Source organism: Tasmannia lanceolata, unplaced genomic scaffold (genome assembly GCF_043159265.1).
Source record: "Tasmannia lanceolata isolate RefF3 unplaced genomic scaffold, GAP_Taslan_0.1 ptg000008l, whole genome shotgun sequence".
Lineage (NCBI taxonomy): Eukaryota > Viridiplantae > Streptophyta > Magnoliopsida > Canellales > Winteraceae > Tasmannia > Tasmannia lanceolata.
Window position 1 is genome coordinate 4,040,134 of NW_027518685.1, and position 22,126 is coordinate 4,062,259.

The 22,126-nt window shown below is 38.2% G+C and overlaps 1 protein-coding gene and 1 pseudogene across 2 annotated transcripts; one reads left to right on the plus strand and one right to left on the minus strand.

Moving 5' to 3' along the window:
• Positions 1 to 6,375: 6,375 nt before the first annotated feature.
• On the minus strand, positions 6,376 to 8,415 carry LOC143882583 (uncharacterized). The gene is made up of 2 exons (XM_077386050.1): positions 7,786 to 8,415; positions 6,376 to 7,384 (listed from the first exon to the last, which is right to left on the minus strand). The coding sequence occupies exons 1-2, from the start codon at positions 7,955 to 7,957 to the stop codon at positions 6,627 to 6,629; spliced, it is 930 nt and encodes a 309-aa protein (XP_077242165.1). The 5' UTR covers positions 7,958 to 8,415; the 3' UTR covers positions 6,376 to 6,626.
• Positions 8,416 to 13,895: 5,480 nt separating this feature from the next.
• Positions 13,896 to 20,920, plus strand: LOC143883995 (cysteine-rich receptor-like protein kinase 25; annotated as a pseudogene). The gene is made up of 7 exons (XR_013252627.1): positions 13,896 to 14,637; positions 15,376 to 15,495; positions 15,746 to 15,876; positions 16,020 to 16,237; positions 19,560 to 19,797; positions 20,123 to 20,273; positions 20,364 to 20,920. The product of XR_013252627.1 is annotated as a cysteine-rich receptor-like protein kinase 25 (transcript).
• Positions 20,921 to 22,126: the final 1,206 nt, after the last annotated feature.

Genomic DNA, 22,126 nt, shown 5'->3' on the forward strand with positions numbered 1-22,126 from the left:
TTAACTGAACCAGACAAAATATGAGCCTGTGTCGTCTCACACATGCAACAGCCCAGCTGCGAAATGCCTTCCGCATTGGTTCCTAGCAAATCCCTAGAAACAATATAGTTAATGACGTCAAAAGAGGCTTAATATCCCATCAACAAACTAAGATTAAATTAAAATAATTTTTCTAATAACTAAAGACAAATTTTGGTGGATTCGAATAGAACTCCTGCCCCCTCGCCCTCTCACTCTGGTTCTCTCTCTAAACGCTTCACTAGGCAGTTTTGTGGAGAGTCTTTTCGTGGCTCCAGGATAGAATAGCCAGAGTCCTGCTAGGCAGAGCAGTGGTTGGTGCTCATCTTGCTTTAGCTCCGATCAGCACCAACTGTTCATGATCTCAGGCCAGCTGTTTGGCATGAAAAGATGAGAAACTAATCTTCATCTTGTGTGTTGGGAAGAGACGTTTGTAGGCGAATTATATTGGTGGATTGGGAATCAGGAACTTGAGACTTGTCAACACTGCTTTACTTTGTAAGTGGTTATGGAGATTTGGGTAGGAAAGAGACCTGGACGAAAGTTATATAGCATAAGTTTGGGTCTAGCTAGGGAAATTAGAATTCAAATGGTACATATTGAAGCTCTGGCTTGACCTTTTAGAGAGACATTTTGAAAACTAAGCAAAAATGTAATGAAGGTACAAGATTTAGAGCGTATAAAGGTGATAGAATCAAATTCTAGATGGACAAGCGGTACTCTGGGAACCCTCTAATGGAGCTTTCTCCCGATTTGTTTGTTGTGATTGTTAGTGATTTTGCATTTTCAAAATCATGTATATTACATGTTTTAGTGTTTTGGAAAATGTTTTATCAAAAGCGTTTGGGAAAAAGAAAATGTTTTCTTGGAAATATTTGCTTTTACAAAAGGATGTAGAAGTGTAGTTGAAAAGATAGTCCCACATCGGATGAGAGAAAAGAAAGAGAAGGGCTTATAAAGCACTACCTTTTCTAACTCTTGTTGATTGCACATTGGGTTGAACCCATGGTTGGACCTGCGGGACGGTGCAACGCACCGTTCGCACACGCGCACGCGCGCGCGGCGTGGGCTATAGGGCGCATAGTGGCGCTTTTTTAGGCGCACTTTGCACTTCGCACGTACGCAACGTCAAGCCGAATGGTTCAGTTGGGTTGGGCTTCGGTTCGGGCCTAACGGTCGGCCCAACGGGCCCATGACTCCAACGGTCAAAGGGTGTGATCAAATGGGTTGTGTCCCTTCCCCCAACGGTCATGTGCCAAGGGGGTGCGATCCACACCATAGATGGTTGATCTAACGATGACTGGGTTGGAGAGAGATTTTACTCAAACCAACAGTCACCTCTAGAATCGATCAGGACCATTCAAAATCAATGGGTGCGATCTAACGGTCAGATTTCAAACATTCTGGAAAGGTGCCCTGTAGAGGTGTTTTTCACACTGAAAAGTCACCAGATGGTCTATAAAAAATGTGCAAACTTCAGTCATTTAATATAGAAATCGAATTGGCAATTCTGACTGATTTTACACTCTCTTCTACACTCCTACAAAAATCCCCAAGTATTTCTACATACTGTTTTTCTTTTGTTTACTGTTCTAGATACTGTTTTTCTACAGAAACAGAATCTAGAGATTTCTCTAAGGCTTGAAATTTCGGAAGGGCATTTCGGGTTTGATTCCGCTAGTGCTACGCGTCATCAAACATTAGTAGGGCTTCCCTACTAGGCTTCATTGTATCTTTGAGGCAATTCGCGGATCCCCTTTGCACACTACTAGTGGGGGCGAATCTTGTCTTAAGGAAAGTGATATCACGCCTTGAAGCAACAAGTTTCTGTTTTCTATCATCAACAGTACCCTCAACAACTTTTCCAACAGTGATAACTGATAAAGAAGCTTTTGTCCAAGACTGCTTTGATAGGGTGGAAGTTTGTATCTCGTGGAAGATTAATTTAGGAGAAATTTCTTTCATAGGGAGTTCGACAGAGTAGCTCTCTTCATTCGAACACTTGAATTTATCTACATTAGTAGGACTAGAAGTGATAAAAGGTTTGGATCTGGAGTCATTCGGGTGTGTTCAGTGTAAAGTCCTTTTATACTCTAATTGCATCTTGTTTGCAGTCCTCTCACTTGCCTAGGGATGAGTATCTGATGCAGCTGAAGTTGTAGGGCTTGAGAAATATCTTGGATGAATAGAGCGATGGGTGACTGACAATGATTCCACAAGGTTAAAAACTTAAACTGATGGGAGTAGGTTGTTGGTTAGCCGAATCCTCTTAACACCAAATGTCTCCTAAATTTGCTTACCTCCATAGGGACCCCTCTTCCATGTCCAAAGGAAGGCTTACTTAATTTCCTTAGAAATTTTAGCAATTTTCAAGTGTTGTTGGGCTCTCAGCTGAGTGATTATTGGGACAGATTCAAGTCTAACCAGTGAACAATGTTCCTTTAAGCTGAGTGTGGGAAACTACCTAAGTCGGAACTATTTGCCTTTTTTAGGGCTACAACACCATGCTAAATGAAGAAGGGTTCCAAGAGTTGTGTACAGAACATGAAAGCTCTCAGAAACTTTCAAATCCAATGCGAAATGAATCCCTCGGTGCCTTTAGAAACTTTCAGAAAAGTTACTGATGTGCTGTAATAAAACAGTAATTGACGAGTTGTATTTTTTGCGTACAGAATGTTCATGGGAGGATTAAAAGAACAGCTGGTGGTTAAAATCTAAGAGTGAAATTATTACCAAAACAGTGTAATTATCGTAAGGCTAATGATATGTAACCCAAAATAGCTCAGGAATTATAGCACAACCAGTAGGGATCTGAACTGTATATGTTTCTATTTAGTCCAGGTTTCATTAACAGAACGTTTGTTCAGGTTCTAATTGGCGTATTGTGTGCAACTGTCATCACACATTTCACATTAAACATTCAGTGTCAGAACTGAGTGTGACCACATGAGGTTCAGATCTACTTCCTTAATATGTAGACCGTGTGAAACAAGATGGATCCAATCCAAAAAATTATCAGCAAGCAAAAAAAGTATAATTCACGAACAGAAAAGGTCAAGGGAAGCACGGAGAGCAGGTCTGAATCATACTTCTCGGTTTTACTCTCAAATTCACTCCCAGCTTCTATGAGAAACAGAACATGATACAAAGGAGAACAGATGACTTTCCAAATGATAAATGAATTGAGATGAAAATCCTTAATGGAATTAGGTAAGGGGATGCCTAGCTAAGTATTGAGATGAAAATCCTTGCAATCACAAGTAATTGATGAGGAATAAGATAACCTTGAAATACAAGATCGATGGCTTCTACCATGGATAAAATTCAATAGAAAACCCTCTTTGCACGATGTTTCTCCCTTCGACTTTCAAAGCTCTAAATCTAGATAAAAGAGCAAAAATCAAAATCAAATTTTAATTTTAAAATCAAAGCTTCCTACAAATGGTTGTAAAATGGTCTTTTTAGGCCCCCCATCCTATATATATAAGTAAAGCAGAATCCTCTAAGCTGTGGTGGTGCCACGTGGCACCCTTCTATACACCCAAGTTCTGCGTAAAGCTATTTTTAAGCTATTCGGCATATAGCTATTAAATGTCCTATAATATCTCTTTCCCTCTCCTAAATCTCTCTCTCAGCAAATAAATCTCCAATAATAAAGCTATTAAATCTTCAAGATAAGTACCCTATCTTATTTTGAAAACCTCATTAAATCACCTTCCAAAACGTGTTTTGTACCTTTAAAAACATCTTATAAAATTTGGCATTTGTCAGCCATTCTATACCCCTTCTATATTTTTCCCCGCTTTAAAAGTGCAAAAGTCGAATTGCAAAAGTTGTTCCACAACGTTTCACCTTCTAAACTCCAGTGCAATCACATTCCGAAAAAAAAAAAAAAAAACCGTCAATCAATACGAAAGTAAAAGGCTAGAAATCTTCTCAAGCCTAATTGTTTACAAAATGCATACAACCCTTTCCTTATCTAGAATGCATAAATGGGGCATGCTATTGGTATTCCTTTTATGTCATTCAAAACATACTTTTTTTGTCCATGTTATAAGTCATTTCGCAGCCATTTCTCTCCCCTCGCCATGGCTTCCCTGGCGGCATAGCCACAAGACTCCAGAATCGTCATCTCATATTCCTCATGTTGAAACGGTACCAGAGCCATGACCAAATAAAGATGGCATTCATCTCAATCCGTATAAATGGTTTGCAGGACGGCCGCAACAATGATCAACATCATCTAAATATATATGGTAAGAATCTTATCTCCTCATCGGTTTATTTTTTGTTTGTTCTAAGTGTAATTCTCCATGGATCTTTGGGAATCTAGCATATTAATCTCTTGTACGCTACTTTTGCAGGTTCAATTTGGGACCAAGACAATAACATATGCTTTTGTAATTCCCTCCTCTCTTTTTATAAGATGTATATTTAGGGTGCTTCTCCTTGACGAAAACATCCTCTTAAGTTTTCACCTTCACATATGTCATTGGCATCTTGAAGTGGGTTTACATCATCATGAATTGGGATGATTAATGCTACTTCTCTATCTCTTCCCTGGGCAATCAAAATTGATGGATAAGACAGTAGTATATTGTGAATCGAACAGGGAAAAATCAAAGGCCTCAGGTATGTAGAATGATCTATTATCTGAGAGTTTTAATGCTTAGGGAGCTTTGCATAATATTATTTTCGTATGGAAGTTGTTGTAACTTCTTTCTTTGTTTCATTTCCTATGGACATCGGAGTTGCCATAGAGCGAAAATAGCTTTGAAAATAGTTTTTTTCCTGTTCAAAGAAAAAAAAGATAGCTTTCGTCTGTGTGTGTGTGTTCACGGATGCATAGCCCATTACATAGGTTTTAACACTGTTGCAGCTTTTCATTCTTTGATGCTGTAGTGTATCATGGAAAAAATAATTTGGTTTTAATAAGAGATTGCACTCTGATTTTGTCTTACACTTTTTGATTGGGTGGTCAGAGCATTTTGGGAATTGTAATCCATGGCAGCCTACTACTCCAGCAAAGTACAAATGAAGTATGTAATATATTATTCCTTTCTCATTTTCATTTCTATGCTTTTATGTTGTAGTTTACATGTTGTTCTCTTTTTCATGTCTATGCTTTTATGTTTTAGTTTATGTTTTTCTCCTTCTCATATCTGCTTTTATGTTTTAGTTTAGTTTACGCTGTATGTACTAGACCCATCAAAGATTCAATTTTTTGCTTGAGATTTACACTAAGGAAGCAGAGCACGTGGATTGTGGTACTCATGGCAAGAATTATGGGCTTTAGCCTCAATAATATTTAAAAGCCAGTCGCGAAATGCCATTCTTCATCACGATCATTGTGCGTGAGCTCGATCAGATAATATTATTTTAGGTAAGAAGCTGTGATGTGAAAGTGCTTCCTACATTTAAGACAAATCTACGTTCCCAAGGCCGCATTGTTCTTGACTTTTTTCTTCCCAATTTTCCTTAATCTATAAGTTGATTCAATAGCGAGGTTTTGGTAGTAGCCTTTATCTATAAGAAGTTGATTTGTAATTTGGAAATAATAAGAATATAATCTTAAAAAATTTCTTCTGCAAAATAAAGTTGTCCTGATTCAATAGCGAGGTTTTGGTAGTAGTCCTTATCTATAAGAAGTTGATTTCTAATTTGAAAATCACTTAATAAGAAAATAATCTTAAATTTTTTTCGTCTGCAAAAGATAGTTGTCCATAGATACTATGTAAAGATTTAAGGGGATGCTCCTACAGCAGTATCCCGGTTCCTCCTAGATTGTGCGCTTTTTGGTGGACTGCCTTCCAAGACAAGACTCTCACAATGGATCATCTATGCAACCACTAGATGTGGATCATCGACCATTGTGCCTTATGCTTGAAGGATGGAGAATCCGTTGACCACTTGCTCCTTCATTGAACCTGTGCTAGGGCGTTGTGGTGTCGCATTCTTGCAAAGTTTGAGATGTCTTGGGTGTTTCCTAGACGTCTAGTAGGGTTCTTGGAAAATTGGTTCCTAGAACAATTTCTGCATGTCTCTCATTCTTAGAAGTGCCAACGAATTGGCAGATTGTCCCTGCAAATTCGGAGTACTTAGAGAGTTCTTGTTTATTAATGTAGTTGTCATCCTAAAAAAACCTGACACAGGACCATGGTCCCTCATCTTCAGAGCTCGAGCTAAATTGGATCCGTGGGTCATGGAAAAAAATAGAAAATAAGTTTTTTCGACGGCCTTAAAACCTGTTTAGATTCTTGTGGCATGGCTCCTTATGTTGAAGATTCCAATAAGTACAATTAAGGGCTTATGTGAGTGCATGGGTGAATTTACCTAGGATTTTCGACATTTGATCAAAATATTTATTCAGCCTCACAAGAAAATTTATGTAACAGGAGTCTTCATTACAAATAACACATGAAAGAATAAAAATTCATTTGCCCATTAAAATTCTTGCTGGTAAGGTAGGCCTGATTTTCATGAATTCAACTCTAGTCCCAATGGAAAGGAAAAGAAAAAGAAAACAAACAAATACGGTTACAGAACAAATGGGTCATAAAGAATATAAAAACAGGGCCTACATCTTCATCAAATTCTTCTTCCAGTATTTAAATGGTCAAAAGTATCATCATCCCAAATGCGAAACCCAATGCCACTTTGACCTGCAAACCACCTCCATTAGCAGAGGAAGGAGATGGTGGTGTGGTGGAAACTGATGGGGATGGGGAAACAGAGCTCGAAGGAGATCCTGGTGACCCAGAAGATGGTATGGGGGGTGGCACTGGAGAACTGGCTGGGGAAGCTGAGCTTGAAGGAGAGTTCATTGGTGATACAGAAGGAGATTGGGACGGAGAGACTCCAGGCGATGGAGATTTTGAGGGAGGGACTATTGATGAAGCGGGAGAAGGGGATGGAGTTGAAGGAGTTGTAGGAGATGGTGGAGTGGCAGGAAGCGTGGGTGGTGGTGCTGAAGAAGTGGGCGGTGGTGCTAAAGACGTGGGCGGTGGTGCCGAAGAAGTGGGCGGTGGTGCTGAAGAAGTGGGCGGTGGTGCCGAAGAAGTGGGCGGTGGTGCTAAAGACGTGGGCGGTGGTGCCGAAGAAGTGGGCGGTGGTGCCGAAGAAGTGGGCGGTGGTGCTAAAGACGTGGGCGGTGGTGCCGAAGAAGCGACGGTGTCGACTTCGAGATGCATTCCAGCTTGGCAATGTCCAGCGACTCCACAGATGAAGTATCTCTTGCCAGGTGAGGAGAGTGGAATATCTGTGTTCCCACCAGTGTGGGTCTGCAGGGGATTGCTCGTTGTGCACGAATCGTAGTCAGATTTTGTTACCTCGAGCACGTCATGCAGCGATGCTGAATATTGGAAAACTGCAAAATCAAGTATACATAACTGTATCAGTTCATCATCTAAAATTCCTGCAACTCAGTGAAACTCTGCATTTGATTTGGAATGACTTGACATGGTTAACTTTTTTTTTAATTTATAAAGGTAAAAATCTATTAAAACAATAAGAATGGATTACAAGTGCACAGGGGTGGGGGTGTACAGATAGTCCCCTAGAAACTCCTACTTTGTCCAGGCGATCCGCTAAATTGTTGGGAATTCTAGGTACAAGAGAAAAAGAAATCGAACCATGCACACAAAGATCTCTTAAGAAATTCAGGGATCATTTTTTTAAGGTGACCCATTGTTACTTTTGTAGACAATCGAACAAATGAAGATAAAAATACACCATTTAACCAAGACTCATATGCTAGATAGTACTTACTTAAGTCGTCTCCTACAGTGAATTTCTGGGATGACGCCCATGTCTGCAAGTTGGTGATCGGATCCCACCCACCATTTGGGTCTCCAACAATGATATTCGCCCCCATCGCAAACTGGACAAGCAGCGCCATAGTAGCCAAGCTAACAAATGTTGTCTGGTTCGCCATTTTCATGTGGAAAATGAACAGAAACAGATTCAACTCCAAAAGGAAAAAGATTAGAAAGGACTAGTGCTAGAAAGAGAGATGAATGGGTTTGATGTAAAGATAAGGAATATATAGAAGAAGAGACTCTGCTATCAATGTGGCTTGAGCTGGTTTGAATGACTTGATGAAATATTTTATATGTTAAAGTTTTGTGACAGATGAGTTGATCATTCCTTCATTATATTTTATATGTTAAAGTTTTGTGACAGATGTGTTGATCATTCCTTCATTTTAAATTATTCACTCAGCTAGTTAAGATTTAAGAATACCTTAATTTATGTGAGGCAACATGACTCTGCCTAGTGTCCGCGTGGTTGACCTGGCATGTGTATATGAATTTACTCGGTGTATGCGAAAAGTTTTAAACATCAGCTTAAAGAGAAATGGGCTCTCGTGTGGTTAGACATTGAATTTCACCGTACAAACCATCTAGTATCCAATTGCCTTTAAGGTCATGTTGGCAACCATGAAATTTTTTTCCATAGAATATTACTTTATCCAGTGGTGAGAGAAGGGGTGATGGAGGGAAAGGGATGCAATTGAGAGGGCATGAGTGAGAAGTAGCTTAGCCACTTAGCACCAGCTCCTCACTCCTTCCCCTCTCAATTCTCTACCTATTTCTGCCCCTCTCTCACCGATTGGTAAACTAATATTCCTTGAAAAAAAAAATCATGGTTGCCCAACATGGCCCAATGTAATTAACAGGAAAACTAGTAAAAATAAGAATAAAATATGTTTAAAAAAATAAGAAAATTATGACCAATTCATCGATGAAATCCAGATAAAATTTCAGGAATCAGGTCTTTTAGGTTTCATTTTTTAGAATTTGTTTAACTAATTTATTTATGTATACTGATGACCACTTCTACAGAGAATCATACGGTTTAGATGTCCAACATCGAAGCATATTGTTACATGGGGTCTGAGATAGTTCTCGTGGCCTAATCAAATTGGTCCAAAAACTTCTCAATTTTGCAAAAATGGATTTGCTAGGCGATTTCGCGAAAAGCCATTTCACTCACTTTTTTTCGCTCACTTTTGCAGGAGAGAACATCAAGCTCAGATGAATTAATTGAATACGACAAAATTTGCTAAAAGTGAGCCTGTGTGGCTGTTATCTACTCCAAAAATGACCCGTGAAATGACTCTCCGCAGAATTGCCTACCAAATCATGTAAATTTATATGCAAGAATTTTAAATTACTCTCTCTCTAGAACTTTTACTAATTCAAAGTCATTAAAAAAACATTAAATTGGTAAAGTGGCAACCTCAGCAATTCGATCATTTGCTTTTCCTGCGTTGCAAAAGCCAAAATATTTTATGGTTTGATTTGTTCCTCCATGTGGGAAGCAGCATGGTCTTTATTCTTAGGTATACAAAACCCAATGAAGCTTTGCTGGGAAGCATCTACAAGAGATGGGAATCATGGAGTTCTCTAGTTTCTTACGTACCACGACCGCTTCTCAAACAATGCAGCCATCAAAATGGAATTGGGTTGCAAGTTGCAGCCCATTTGGAGAGAATCCACATGAGATTTTTTCAAGAAATGTTCTATAATATGTGGAAAGTTGAGGAAACATATTTTAGTTGACACCCATTCTCTTTTAGTATTAAGAACTTAGTAATGTTTTTAAGGTTCTTTGAAAAAGTGATTTCATTAATTATAGTGGGCATCATGACTTAGAGGTAGTAATTTTCTATTGATGTGATTTTCAATGGTGGAGGATAAAACCTTCCTTACATGCTTCATAGAACTAGAGTATATTAGACAAATGAATATGGTGTATTCAGCACATAAACAATTTAAAAGAACCTATTATATATTTTCACAGCTTCTCATGAATTTGTCAACCACTCAAAGCTCTTAGGGCTGTGCTTGAACCGACATCATATCTGATTCCCATTTCCGTTTCGACCAAGGTAGAATAAGAATACCACCTCTCGGGGTGGGGAACAGATTTCAGCACTTTCCTTGCTCTATATAATTCCATGCCCTTGATTCCATTCTTTTTTAACCAAGTGCTTGAATAGAGCTGGACTGGAATTAGATCCCGATCCTGACACCTAATTCTGGTAATCCAATTCCAAACACAGCCTAAGGTGAATGAAAGGACATTAAATCAATTTAGGACAAGCTTCGAGCAAGCCTACCTACATGGTGTCACTGTGATCCGAACCCTTCGTTCGGATATCCTCACTTTGTAGATAGTTGGCATAATGTGAAAATTACTCCAACCAGACATTCATAACCATTGATTAGAGAACTAGCATGTGGATAACAGTATAGTTACACAATTCTTTGAACAATTACAAATTTTGAAAATATACGACTTTTGGGCACCATGTTTTATATCCAAATTGTTCAAAAAGTCTAGTGTTTTCTTAATTAAACCTATTTTTCCAAAATAAATGCAGATTTTATGAATAATTAATCAGTCTAACATTTTGCTAGAAAATCATATGAGAAATTCAAATTAATGAAAAAGAAATTATATTAAAAATTGAACTCACATCCTAAGCTAACAAACATATGCACTTAACCATCCTTCCATGCATTTTTTTTGGCCAGCACCTTACATTTTTTTGATGAATGAAAAAAATACATGAGGGGGACATAGCACCTTACCTCAAACCAAACAAACAGAGAAAAAAAAACCCACATAGTTCGAATGCTAGGAATACCTAGAAAATCACACCTCATAGCACCCCTAGCCAATCTAGGGAGGTCTCCCAATTGATAGAACGTGCTATTACCTTTATTGTCACAAGCAAAATTCACAAGGGAGTCAGCTACTTGGTTAGCCTCTCTATATTGATGAGATATCCTTGGCTTAATATCTAGAAGAAGATCTTGAAGTTCCTGCCAGTAATATATATATATATATATATATATATATATATATATATATATATATATATATATATATAGACCATGGTGGATCCTTCTTGGTATTAATCACATCTATTAGCACTTTACTATCTGATTCAAGCCAAACTTTACTATGCATTTTTATCTTATTTAGGAAAAAATTATGTGTTGTAAGTTTTATGTAGGACAAGACTTGCATTGTCCTAAATTTTTCCCAAATTTTTGTCTTTTTTGAACATTTTGCCTCCTGGATTTATTTTCAAATCCAAACTTTGTAACTGTAGAAAACCAAATGGCCAGAGCCGATCTAATAACACACAAAGTAATGGAAATATGCAGACACACAATCACGTAAGCTTTACTTGGATATGCTTAAAATTATAAGTTCATGAGGGACAATCTATTTTCAACTTAGGAGAAAGTAATACAAATAAGATGAATGCTAGAGCTAAGGAATGTTTTAAGAGAGAAGGAGATAGCTTGGATTTCATGGAAAATTGACTTTAGAGGGAAGTTCTTTGATTGGGAAGTGGAGAGCTAAGGTTGACCTCGTTAATCCATTTATTGGAATCTCACTATATTGGGAAGCATGGAGAAGATCAAAGGATTTGGATCTTGAATGCTTTTGGTTTATACAGTCAAATCATTTTACTATCATCTGGCTCCTTCTTCCCCTCCATCACGGCTTTCCATGGTATGGAGCATTCCATCACACCTTAGAGTTGATGTATTTAGTTGGTCGGCATTTCAGAGCAAGCTTCAAACCATAGATCACCTTCGACGCTGGCACATGCTCCTTGTTAAGCACTGCATTCTTTGTGTGAGATTAGGCGAGACAGTGGACGACATGTTTTTCCATTGCAGGCATGCCTGTTAGATTTGGTGTAAAATTTTGGGCAAATTTGAAATTTCCAGTGTGTTTCCAGCTCACCTTTTAGATCTCCTTCTTTGTTGGTCTTCTGCTTCTTTGCCTTTCAAGGGTAAAACTTTATGGAACTTGTCCTTGATGGCCACCATTTTGGTGATTTGGAAAGAGAGAAATGCCCGTACCCTTAAAAATGCAATTAAAAGTGCCTCATTTTCCTTCTCTAGGATCATCTCTTTTGTCTTGTCTTGGGCTAAAGTTCTCCCCACATTTGCATTGTATTTGGCCTCATATATAAGAAGGTGTTGAAGGAGATTTACAACATCAAGGATTGTGACGAGAAGCATCCCCTAGGTGGTCTCCCCCTAACCAAGGATGGTTGAACCTAAATTTTGATGGCAGGCATAGGAGGTGTTGTAAGAGACGAGAGCAACATCAATAAGTGGGCCTTGTAATGTCCGATTGGGTTCAAGGACTCTAATGAAGTAGAAGCGAGAGCAATTCAAAGGGATCAAGATTAGTTAAAGAGATTGACTGACTCATAGTGAAGGGTGACTCTCTCAATGTCATTAGATGGTTGGAAGGCTGATCTCCCCACCCATGGAGATTTCCCAAGCTTATTGATGAGATTATGGACAGGGTCACTTGGTTCGTAATCACGTTAGGAGGTCCGCGAATGGAGGGGTGGACCGCCTTGCTCGCGAAGGAGTCGCTAGAGGATCGCTAGAAATATTTGATTTCCTTCCCCTTGAGAAGTTTTGTGTGTGACTATCTTTTGCATGTTCTTTCTTGCTGCCATGACCGCCTTGGTGTGGTGGCTGCTATTATTAATGAAATCTCACCATTTCAAATAAAAAATTCAAAGGTGATGATATTTTCACACACCCCAGCAGTACTTGCCACCCCCCTTATAACGTGATTTGACATAAAGTTGCCCACTTTTCAGGTCAAATCGGGTTATAAGGGGTGTGTGCACGTAATGCAGGGGGTGAAAATATCATCTCCCAAATTTCAACAAGTGAAAAGCGCCCTTGCAAAAAAGGTGAAAGGGCACATCGGTGATGTGCAGCCAATAGGGTGCCCTTTCACCTCATTTTTGCAACGGAGCCCCTGAGTTTATCATTCCTCTACAAATAACACAACCGAGAACCGAGATCAACTCATCCCACAAAACTGTAATCGTCACCTTTTATTAGTAACATGTGAGACATCTTCAACGTTGCTATCTGGGGAAATGGGGGAAAAGGATGGGTGTGAATATTATTTCCACCAAATAATAATATTGTATCAAGTATGACAACAAGGGGTGGCAAAATTGGCCGAACCGAACCTGAGCCTAAACCGATCCGAAAATTCGGTTTCGGTTTGGTTAAACCAAACCGATTCAAATTTCGGTTTGGTTCGGTTTGGGGATCAAACCGAACCGAAACCAAATATTTCCAATTATTATGAGTAAGGGGTGGTAAAATTGGCGGAACCGAACCGAAACCCAACCGAAAATTCAGTTTTGGTTCAGTTTTGGTTTGGTATAACCAAACCGATTCAAATTTCGGTTCGGTTCGGTTCGGTTTGGGGGTCGAACTGAACCGAAACCGAACCTTTGCCACCCCTAATGACAACTGGTTGAAAGTGCTTAAATTTATAATAAAGGGAAATGGTATCAGCACTACTATTTTTTTATGATAGCACTCCTCACTTAATTAAAAGTACGGTATGACCCTCACCATAGGATGATCCAAACTGCCCATTAGATGGGCCACAGCCTAAATAGGTTGTGCCGCAAAAATTATTTCCATAGGTTGATCCTAACCCTCCGATCTATAGAGGGTTAGGATCAACTCTCTAACATACAAATCGGAGGGTTAGTATCAACCTATGGACATGATTTTTGGGGCACTACCTATTTAGGCTGTGGCCCATCTAATGGACGGTTTGGATCATCCTCTGGTGCGGGCCCTATTGTCCTTTTAATTAAGTGAGGAGTGCCATCATCAAAATCAAAATACATAATAATTGTGCCCAAATTTATAAAATAGAATTCGGTCGAAGCACGGCATTAGGTTGCTTAAATTTATTTAGGCTGTGGCCATCTCATAAGTTTTTTACTATTGTTAAACTCCTCGTTGATTGTTCCACTCTTTGCCATAAGCCGCGCGTTAGCCGTTGGGCCCCCAAACATTTTCATTTTCTCCCTTTCTTCTTCACCTTGGATGTATTATTCCTCTTCTTGCTCTCGTTTCTCTCCCATAGTATTAGCCATTTTTTGGAGGAAATGATGGATCTTTCTGTACCAAAATTTACTAATTCACTTTCTTTTACCCTTGTGTTATTGCTCCTTCCAAGCCCCATTAAAGCCGATGACCCAACCTTCACCTCATGTGGCTCCTCTAATTTCAGTACCGGGAGTCCGTTCGAGACTAACCTCAACGTCCTTCTTCCTTCTCTGCAGGGTAATAGTGCTCAAAATCTCAACACCTTCTACAATATTACCTCCGGGGAAGACCCAAACAGAGTCTATGGCTATTCCCAGTGCATGTCTGGTGCTTCTGCTCAAGATTGCGAGGCTTGCCTAAAAAATGCCTCAGTTGAGATTCTCCAACTCTGTCCAAACCGAACACAAGCTGTTGTTCGCTATTACAACTGTATCTTACGCTATTCGAACCAGCAATTTTTCTCTCAAGTTAATAATGGTATTCAACTTCAAGCATGTCGCGTACAGAGATTTGTCTCAAGGAGACTGCCAATCGTGTCTTCAAACAATGATCAGTTATATTCCGACCGGTTGTCCTAATCAAACTGGAGGGAATTTCTATTGTGTGAGTTGTAATATAAGGTATGACACATATCTCTTCTATGATGCCTCACCACCCCCTCCTGGGACAGTTGCAGTGCCTCCTTCTATAGAGCCTTCTGGTAAGTGTTGTTCCTTCCTTTCTTATTTAGTTCTCTCTCTCTCTCATTATATATAAGATATGCAGATTTCTTTTTATTGAAAGGTAACAAAGATTTATTGATATGAATAAAATACAGGGGACAAGATGTCCCAGAAATGAAGCGATTACTCTCTCAGTGAAGGAAATAACATGAGTTACAGGGACGTCAACACCCTCCTTGGCTAAGATATCAGCCATTCCATTGGCTGATCTTCGCCTGTGCACCAGCCATTCTATAAGATATGCAGATTTCTGAACTTTTAATTTTAGAAGAAATTAAGCTTGGGACCAATTAATCTAAAAATATCAGAATAGATTGGAAAAGGTGAGAAGAAAAAAGCCCAATAGATTTATGGAAGAAAGGCCTATCAGGAAAAAAAAACACACAAGAAAGAGATGTAATGAAAAAAATTGAAAACACCATAAAAAAGTGGGGGTGTGTTTATGGAAGGATTTCTCAGTAATCATTATGTATTTTTTAATTCAAGAGAAGCAACCGTCTATCTTTAAAAAGAAGGAAAAAAGTAGGGATGCTTGTGTAATGACTTTGGGTCATCTTTTTCATTTTTCTTTTAACCAGCTTTTGTCATTTTGACCTTTCTAAATTGAGGGCTAGCTTCTTTTAATTTACTTGCTATGGCAGCATAGGAGTCTCACCAGGGTACTAGAGGGTGGCCAAATTATGTTTATATATGGAATTTGCTTACTGTTTATGCAGGAAATAAGAATGGATCGAAGATGGTTCTTATTATCATCATCGTTGTGGTTTCTACATTGGTTCTGGTCGCCATCATTTGCGCCTGGTTATGTAAAAGGAAGCCAATGAAAAGAACTGATAGTAAGTAGCTTGCAATTTCACTTTCCGTAACTCCTCTCTTCTTTTAGAAGTTAGTGCTTTGTTATAAGAAAGAGAAACATAAAATTATAACAAGAGCCTATCCTAGTGGCAAAAGGAGAGAGAAAGGGAATTGTGGAGGCAAAGTAGATGACAAGAACAAGAAACCAAAGGCAGAGACATTAATGTTTGAAACAGATTATAAAAATGATGATTATTATGGTTATTATCTAAAAAAATTGTTTTTTGATAGATGTTGGAGTTCAAGAGGAGATTACATGTTCAGAATCACTATTATTTGGCTTGGCTACACTTAAAACAGCCACGGATAACTTCTCTGGTGCAAATAAACTTGGAGAAGGCGGGTTTGGTCCTGTTTACAAGGTAACAAATAGCTAGCATTGAGCCATACAATTTTCAACTAGATAGGATTAATCTCAACAGTTTCAAATTGTAGAAAGTAGTATTGTTTTAAATGTTTCCCTAATTAGAGAGGTTTCCTTAAATCATGTTGCTATTTTCTATAGGGTATGCTAAAGGATGGAAGGGAAATAGCTGTAAAAAGGCTTTCAGGAAGATCAACACAAGGAATAGAAGAACTGAGAAATGAGATAATGTTGGTTGCTAAACTCCAGCACAAGAACCTTGTAAGGTTGTTGGGTTTCTGCTTAGAGGACTGAGGACCATGAGAAGATGCTTGTTTATGAATACTTGCCTAACACCAGCCTTGACACCTTTCTATTTGGTTTGTGACCTTCTCACAGATATCTCGATTTTGTTTATGAGTTTATGAATACTCACATATATGCTTGTTTATGAATACTTGCCTAACACCAGCCTTGACACCTTTCTATTTGGTTGTGACCTTCTCACAGATATCTTGATTTTGTTTATGAGTTTTTCAACTTCTGTCTCATTTGAACTAAGAGCAGCAAGGTTTCCCATGTTATTCTAGTTAACAACCCTTTATGTACACCTTTGGAAAAAAAAAAAAAAACCACCCATTATGTGTCTGTCATTCTGTTTCAAGTTTAAATTAAGTATACAAAGTCAATAGATTTGGATATGTTAAAGTATAAAATATAAATAACACCTTTCTCCAACAGCTTAAGCTTTTGGAGAAGTTGGTAAGTTAACATGGTATTAGAGCCAAAGGTCTCGAGTTCAAACCTCCCGGATAGCAAAAATCCACATGCGATGGTCGGCCCAAAGTGGGACCACATGTGCCACGTGTTTGCCAAGTGGGCCACACGTGCGGGGGAGTGTTAAAATTATAAAAGATAAATAAAACCTTTCTCCAACATCTTAGGCTTTTGGAGAAGTTAGTAAGTTATCAAGATATAAGTTTTTTTTACTCAACATATTTGTATAAGGTTTATTGTTTTTACTCAACATATTGGTTCTTATTTTTCACAAGCTTCGCCTCCTGCTTAAAGAGAAAACAGCTCCACCATACAAAGATATCATTTTTTTTTGCTACATTAGGAATGAATTTTTTTAGAGAAGATAAAAGAAAACAGAGGGTAAAATACTGTATCGTAATGACAAAGAAAAACAAGGTTGCTCAGAAAGAATGATGAAAAGAATGTTTGATTTGAATTTTTGCTATATTACATTTGTGTTTACAAATGCGTATATAACAATCCTATATTACAATGGATCCCAAAATTAGGATCGTGATTACATGAGTGGAGAAGTCAAGTTGCTATATTACAAACGTATGTGATTTCCTATTTTGTTCTTCATTTCCCAATATGCACATTACTACAGGACATGCTCCCTATATAAAAAGCATCCTAGGGAGGAATTTTCCTACATAGAAAGTTTCCTAATTGATGTAGAGTATCCCCTTTAGCAAACTTTACATTGGCCTTCAAAAGCTCATTAGAGTAGTTTTGTTTAGTTGTTTCATTACTTAGGAGGTATTTTAGCCATTTTAGTCTTTCTATGTGCATTTTAGTCATTTCATTAAGTAAGGGTAGTTTAGGGTTTTAAACCTTGTAATGGGCTATATTTGGGGAGCTTTTGATAATTTTCATTAGAAACTTAGGGTTTTAATCCCTTTTATGTTGAATTCAAATGAGCAAGGAAGAATAAAAGCTTGGGGTTCAAGCCTTCTTCCTTTCTTGTTTTTCCTTGTAGATTGGAAGCAGTCCTTCCAATTGTAGAAGAAATTTGGCATCCCCATGCTCAATTTAGCCTCTTTGTTTCAAAATCCTCAAAAAAGCAAGACATTTTGCAAGAATGTGGTTGAAAATAGCATACCTTGTGACTTTTGTCGGTTGGAGTTTTCCTCCATTAATTGCAATCAGTTTGAACCAAAATTTGCAAGTGATCCTCATTTCTGTAAGTAATCTTCTTTCTCCGTGAAAGAGGTGTGGAACATTTGCCCAAACTGGAACATTTGAAGGATAGAGCAGATTTCGTAACAGTTTATTACTGTTTGCGTTTGCGTCCATGAACCTGAGAAGGTTCCATTGTGGTGGATGACTGAGTTCTTAGTGGAAGAACAACCTCAGCTCCAGACGTTTTTTCCTTGACTGAATTGAATAAGCATGGTTATCGTTTGACTATATTCACGTGAAAGCTGTTAGTTGCTAGTGGTGGTTTCTACACATCTTATTATTGCATTGACTCATTAGAAACCCAAAGCAAATGGCAGTTCATGTTTAAACGGCCATGTATATTCTCATTGAGGTCACATAGGAGATATTTTCCTGTATAAATGATGTTTGTTTATTACCATTTCAAATATTGAAAGAATCCTTGGCAAGCTTATCATTCAAGGAGAATTAGAACCGCTGCCTTGGAGGGGAGGCTTGGATATGATTTCATTCCATAATAGCCAGCCACCTTCCCATTTGGAAATTGTGCTGTCTTGTTGGTTTATCTGTGTTTGCATGGAATTTAGTGTTCCATGCCTACAATTTGAGGAAATTCCAAAACCACAAATCTTGCATGGACTTCTTAATTTGTGAATGACAAGGTATTAAAAATGCATCAGACTCGATGAGCAGTACTTTCAAATTATTGCTTCGGTTTAAGCATTTCGAGTGATATAGGAATATACTTTAATACTTGTGGATTCACTATCAAACAGGTTTGATGGCTGAGTTGGACGGTATTAGCTAAAGTGGATAGAAAGCTAAAGCTATTGTGGACTACCATATTTTCCCACTTTCTCAACAACAGACCTGATAGGTGAGGTATTGTAAGACAAGGGTCAACTACACTAATTTGTGCTAGAGCTTGACTTCAATCGAGAGCCAAATGTACACTTTAGTTCAGAATTCTGAACATAGGAACATCATATCAGCCACCATTTTCATCTCTTTCAAAGCTCTTTTCCACGCATCTAATTATTCCGGCAACTTAAAACTTGGCTTCCGCACACTTACGCTCTGTCACTAATAAATCCGGCTGCCAAAAGAAAAACCATGAGAAAGACAAACAATCATCAACTGGCTGAACAAAACAATGCCACTGACAAAGACGGGTGTGGATCGCTAGTCTATTCTCTTAGGGGACGCAGCCATAGTGGAGGAGACTTAATGCGAACATTGTCCTGGATACAGATTGTATGTTTTAATACATTTGTACGGAAATACTATGTTCCGGGGACAACTTGTCCCCTATGTTAAAGTTGGGTTGATGGAATAAAATTCTTAGTTACCTTTTAAAAAAAAAGAAGACAATGCCACTGACAAACTGAACTTTTGTACGCTCTTTGCAATTACCCTGACAACATTTACTTAAAAAGTCACCCAAAACAGGATTCCATATAGTAGCTTTATTAATTGTCTAAGCTAAAGTTTGATGATGATGCTTTAATTAATATGTTCAAGTCTTGGTGAATTGGTAGGACTTAATAGCAGTTTTTGTTATCGGTTATCAGAAGACTGCTTGCCAATTTAACTATATAATCTTACATTATTTGATCTGAAAAAATTTCTGTTGGTGCTTGAGAAACATCTATATGGGTTAAACTTCAACGGATTATGTTTCCTCAGTTTGATCATATCTTTACACTATTATATACACTGACTGCTTCTTTTTTTTTGAGGCAGATCCGGCCAAACGGGTACTACTAGACTGGGAAAGACGATACAAGATCATAGAAGGAATTGCTCGAGGGCTTCTGTATCTTCATGAAGATTCCCGGCTTAGGATTATTCATCGGGATTTGAAAGCTAGCAATATTTTGATGGATGGAGACATGAACCCTAAAATTTCAGACTTCGGTTTGGCAAAACTTTTTGGTGGAGATGAAACCCAGGGTTGCACAAATCGCATTGCCGGAACATAGTAAGTTAAAAATTTTAATCTCATTCTCATTTTAATCTTAGATTAACATCTAGAGCATCCCAACTAGAGGATCTCAAATCTCCTGAACTCAGATAAGTGCCTGCTCACTGAACGACAAGACCTTAAATGAATAGTAGGTCAAGGAGACTTGTGTCTCAGTAGGTCAAGGAGACTTGTGTCTCCTTGACCTATACCTGAAACAATTAGGGGGATCCCTCGGACCATATTTCCTTCCACATAATTTTATATAGATTGAAAATTGTCTTACTAGACTCTTGAATTTAAACGGAGGAAGTAAACATAATTTGGTTGTTGACACATGCAGTGGTTATATGTCACCTGAATACGTTATGCATGGGCAATTTTCAACTAAATCAGACGTATTTAGCTTCGGTGTTTTAGTTCTAGAAATCATAACTGGCCGGAAGAATGCTGGTTTCCACGAGTCTGACGGCGCTACAAACCTTCTAAGCTATGTAAGTACTAATTTATAGATTGTAAGTTTCTCTGGACAATCCATTTATGTAGCTAGAGACAAGGATTTACAATTTTTATGGACTCAACAGACATGGCGATATTGGAGAGAAGAAAGAGTGTTAGATATAGTGGATCGAACACTTGGCGAACGATACCCGAGAGACGAGGTGTTTCGATGCATTCATATGGGACTACTATGTGTTCAAGAAGATGCAAGTGAAAGACCCGCTATGTCTTCAATTGTTCTCATGCTCAATAGCAACTCTATAACTCTTACAAATCCCTTCACGCCTGCATTTTGTGTTGAGACCCGGATGATGCCGAATATGCTATCAAGTGTTACTGCAAGTGAGTCTGAACAATCAGGATCACTAACTTCAAGGGAGTCTGAACAATCAAGATTACTGATCAGCAACTCGAGATAGAAGACCCTTATAAACAAGTGTAGGGTTGTAATTTGGACATCTCTTTAGTTAAGTTCAATTTTTCTTAAGAAGCCAAGGCAAATTATTTCCATTTGCAATTTTCTTCAACATCTTGTTTGGATGCATAAGATGTCTTTAGTTTGTATATTTGGTCGCAAGAACAGTAAGTATAACATATTGTTTAAAGGAACAAGATATAATTATATTGGGATTTTTGTTCATTGGTATCTAAATAAATTTGGGGAAATGATGTCTGCACTCCCTTGTTTGTTTTATTGATGTTGTTTCTCTCATTATTTACACTATTCAAATTAGTAGTTAAAGGCTGTTAAAAATAGTCCAAAAAAGGTGTAAAAAATTGCTTTGTATTCTATCTTTGGAGCTCTTGTCATTGGAGAAAGATCTCTGATCTACCCTCTCTCTCTCTCTCTCTCTCTCTCTCTCTCTCTCTCTCTCTCTCTCCGAGCACTACAAATATCTCCACAAGAGCACTTTATGGCTGGTGTGTAGGTAAGAACCTTTTGCCTATATGGCTGGTGCATATTGTTGTTGCATTATGGATTGGATGGCTAAGATCCATCATGGTTGTTGGGGGTTCCTTTTAGGACATGATCATCCAAGGTGGTTTCCACTTGATGAATGGCTTGGATCACCTGATTGTGAGATCAACTTTAATAGCTAATTAGAAAAATATTAACCCAAAGGTAGTGTCATTGAAACAAGGGAGTGAGTGTGTATCATATCCCACATAAGGCATATCAAATGTCAAAGTCAAATATGGGATCGTTAAACCCAGTTTTATATTATGCAAGCCAATGTAGTCCAGTATTTTTCGAAAGGATCTGTACTGGTTGCATCATAGGATCTGTACTCGTTTCTTATTCTTTTCCTCGTCATCGAATTTTCCCATCTCCCCAATAATCGCGTTCGCCCCACAAACACTTCCAATTTTCCCCTTCTTCACATTCGATGTGCGCTTCTCCTTGCTATCCCTTCTCTCACATACCCATCTTTCGAAATGGTGTATCTTTCTGTATCAAAACTCATTGATTTACTTCCTTTTACCCTTGTTTTATTGCTCCTCCAAAGCCCCGTTAAAGCCGAAAATCCAGTGTTCTACTTATGTGAGGGTTCATCTAATTACAGTACCGGGAGTCAGTTCGAGGTCTCTTGGGTGGTGGTCCTCACAATATTACACAATATAATAAGATGTATTATATACTTTGTAGATTAGTTTCATGTATATATAACATGTAAACTTGTTTATTCACCAAAATAGCGTGAATTGTAGAACTGTAATTTAAAACCAAAGGCAGCAAAGAAGCAGGATTGGGAGTGAGTGAGCATACTAAGCATGAGATTCCATACGGGAGCGATAACCTCAGTATAAGAAAAAAAAGTAAAAAAAAATAAAAAAAAGTGAAAAC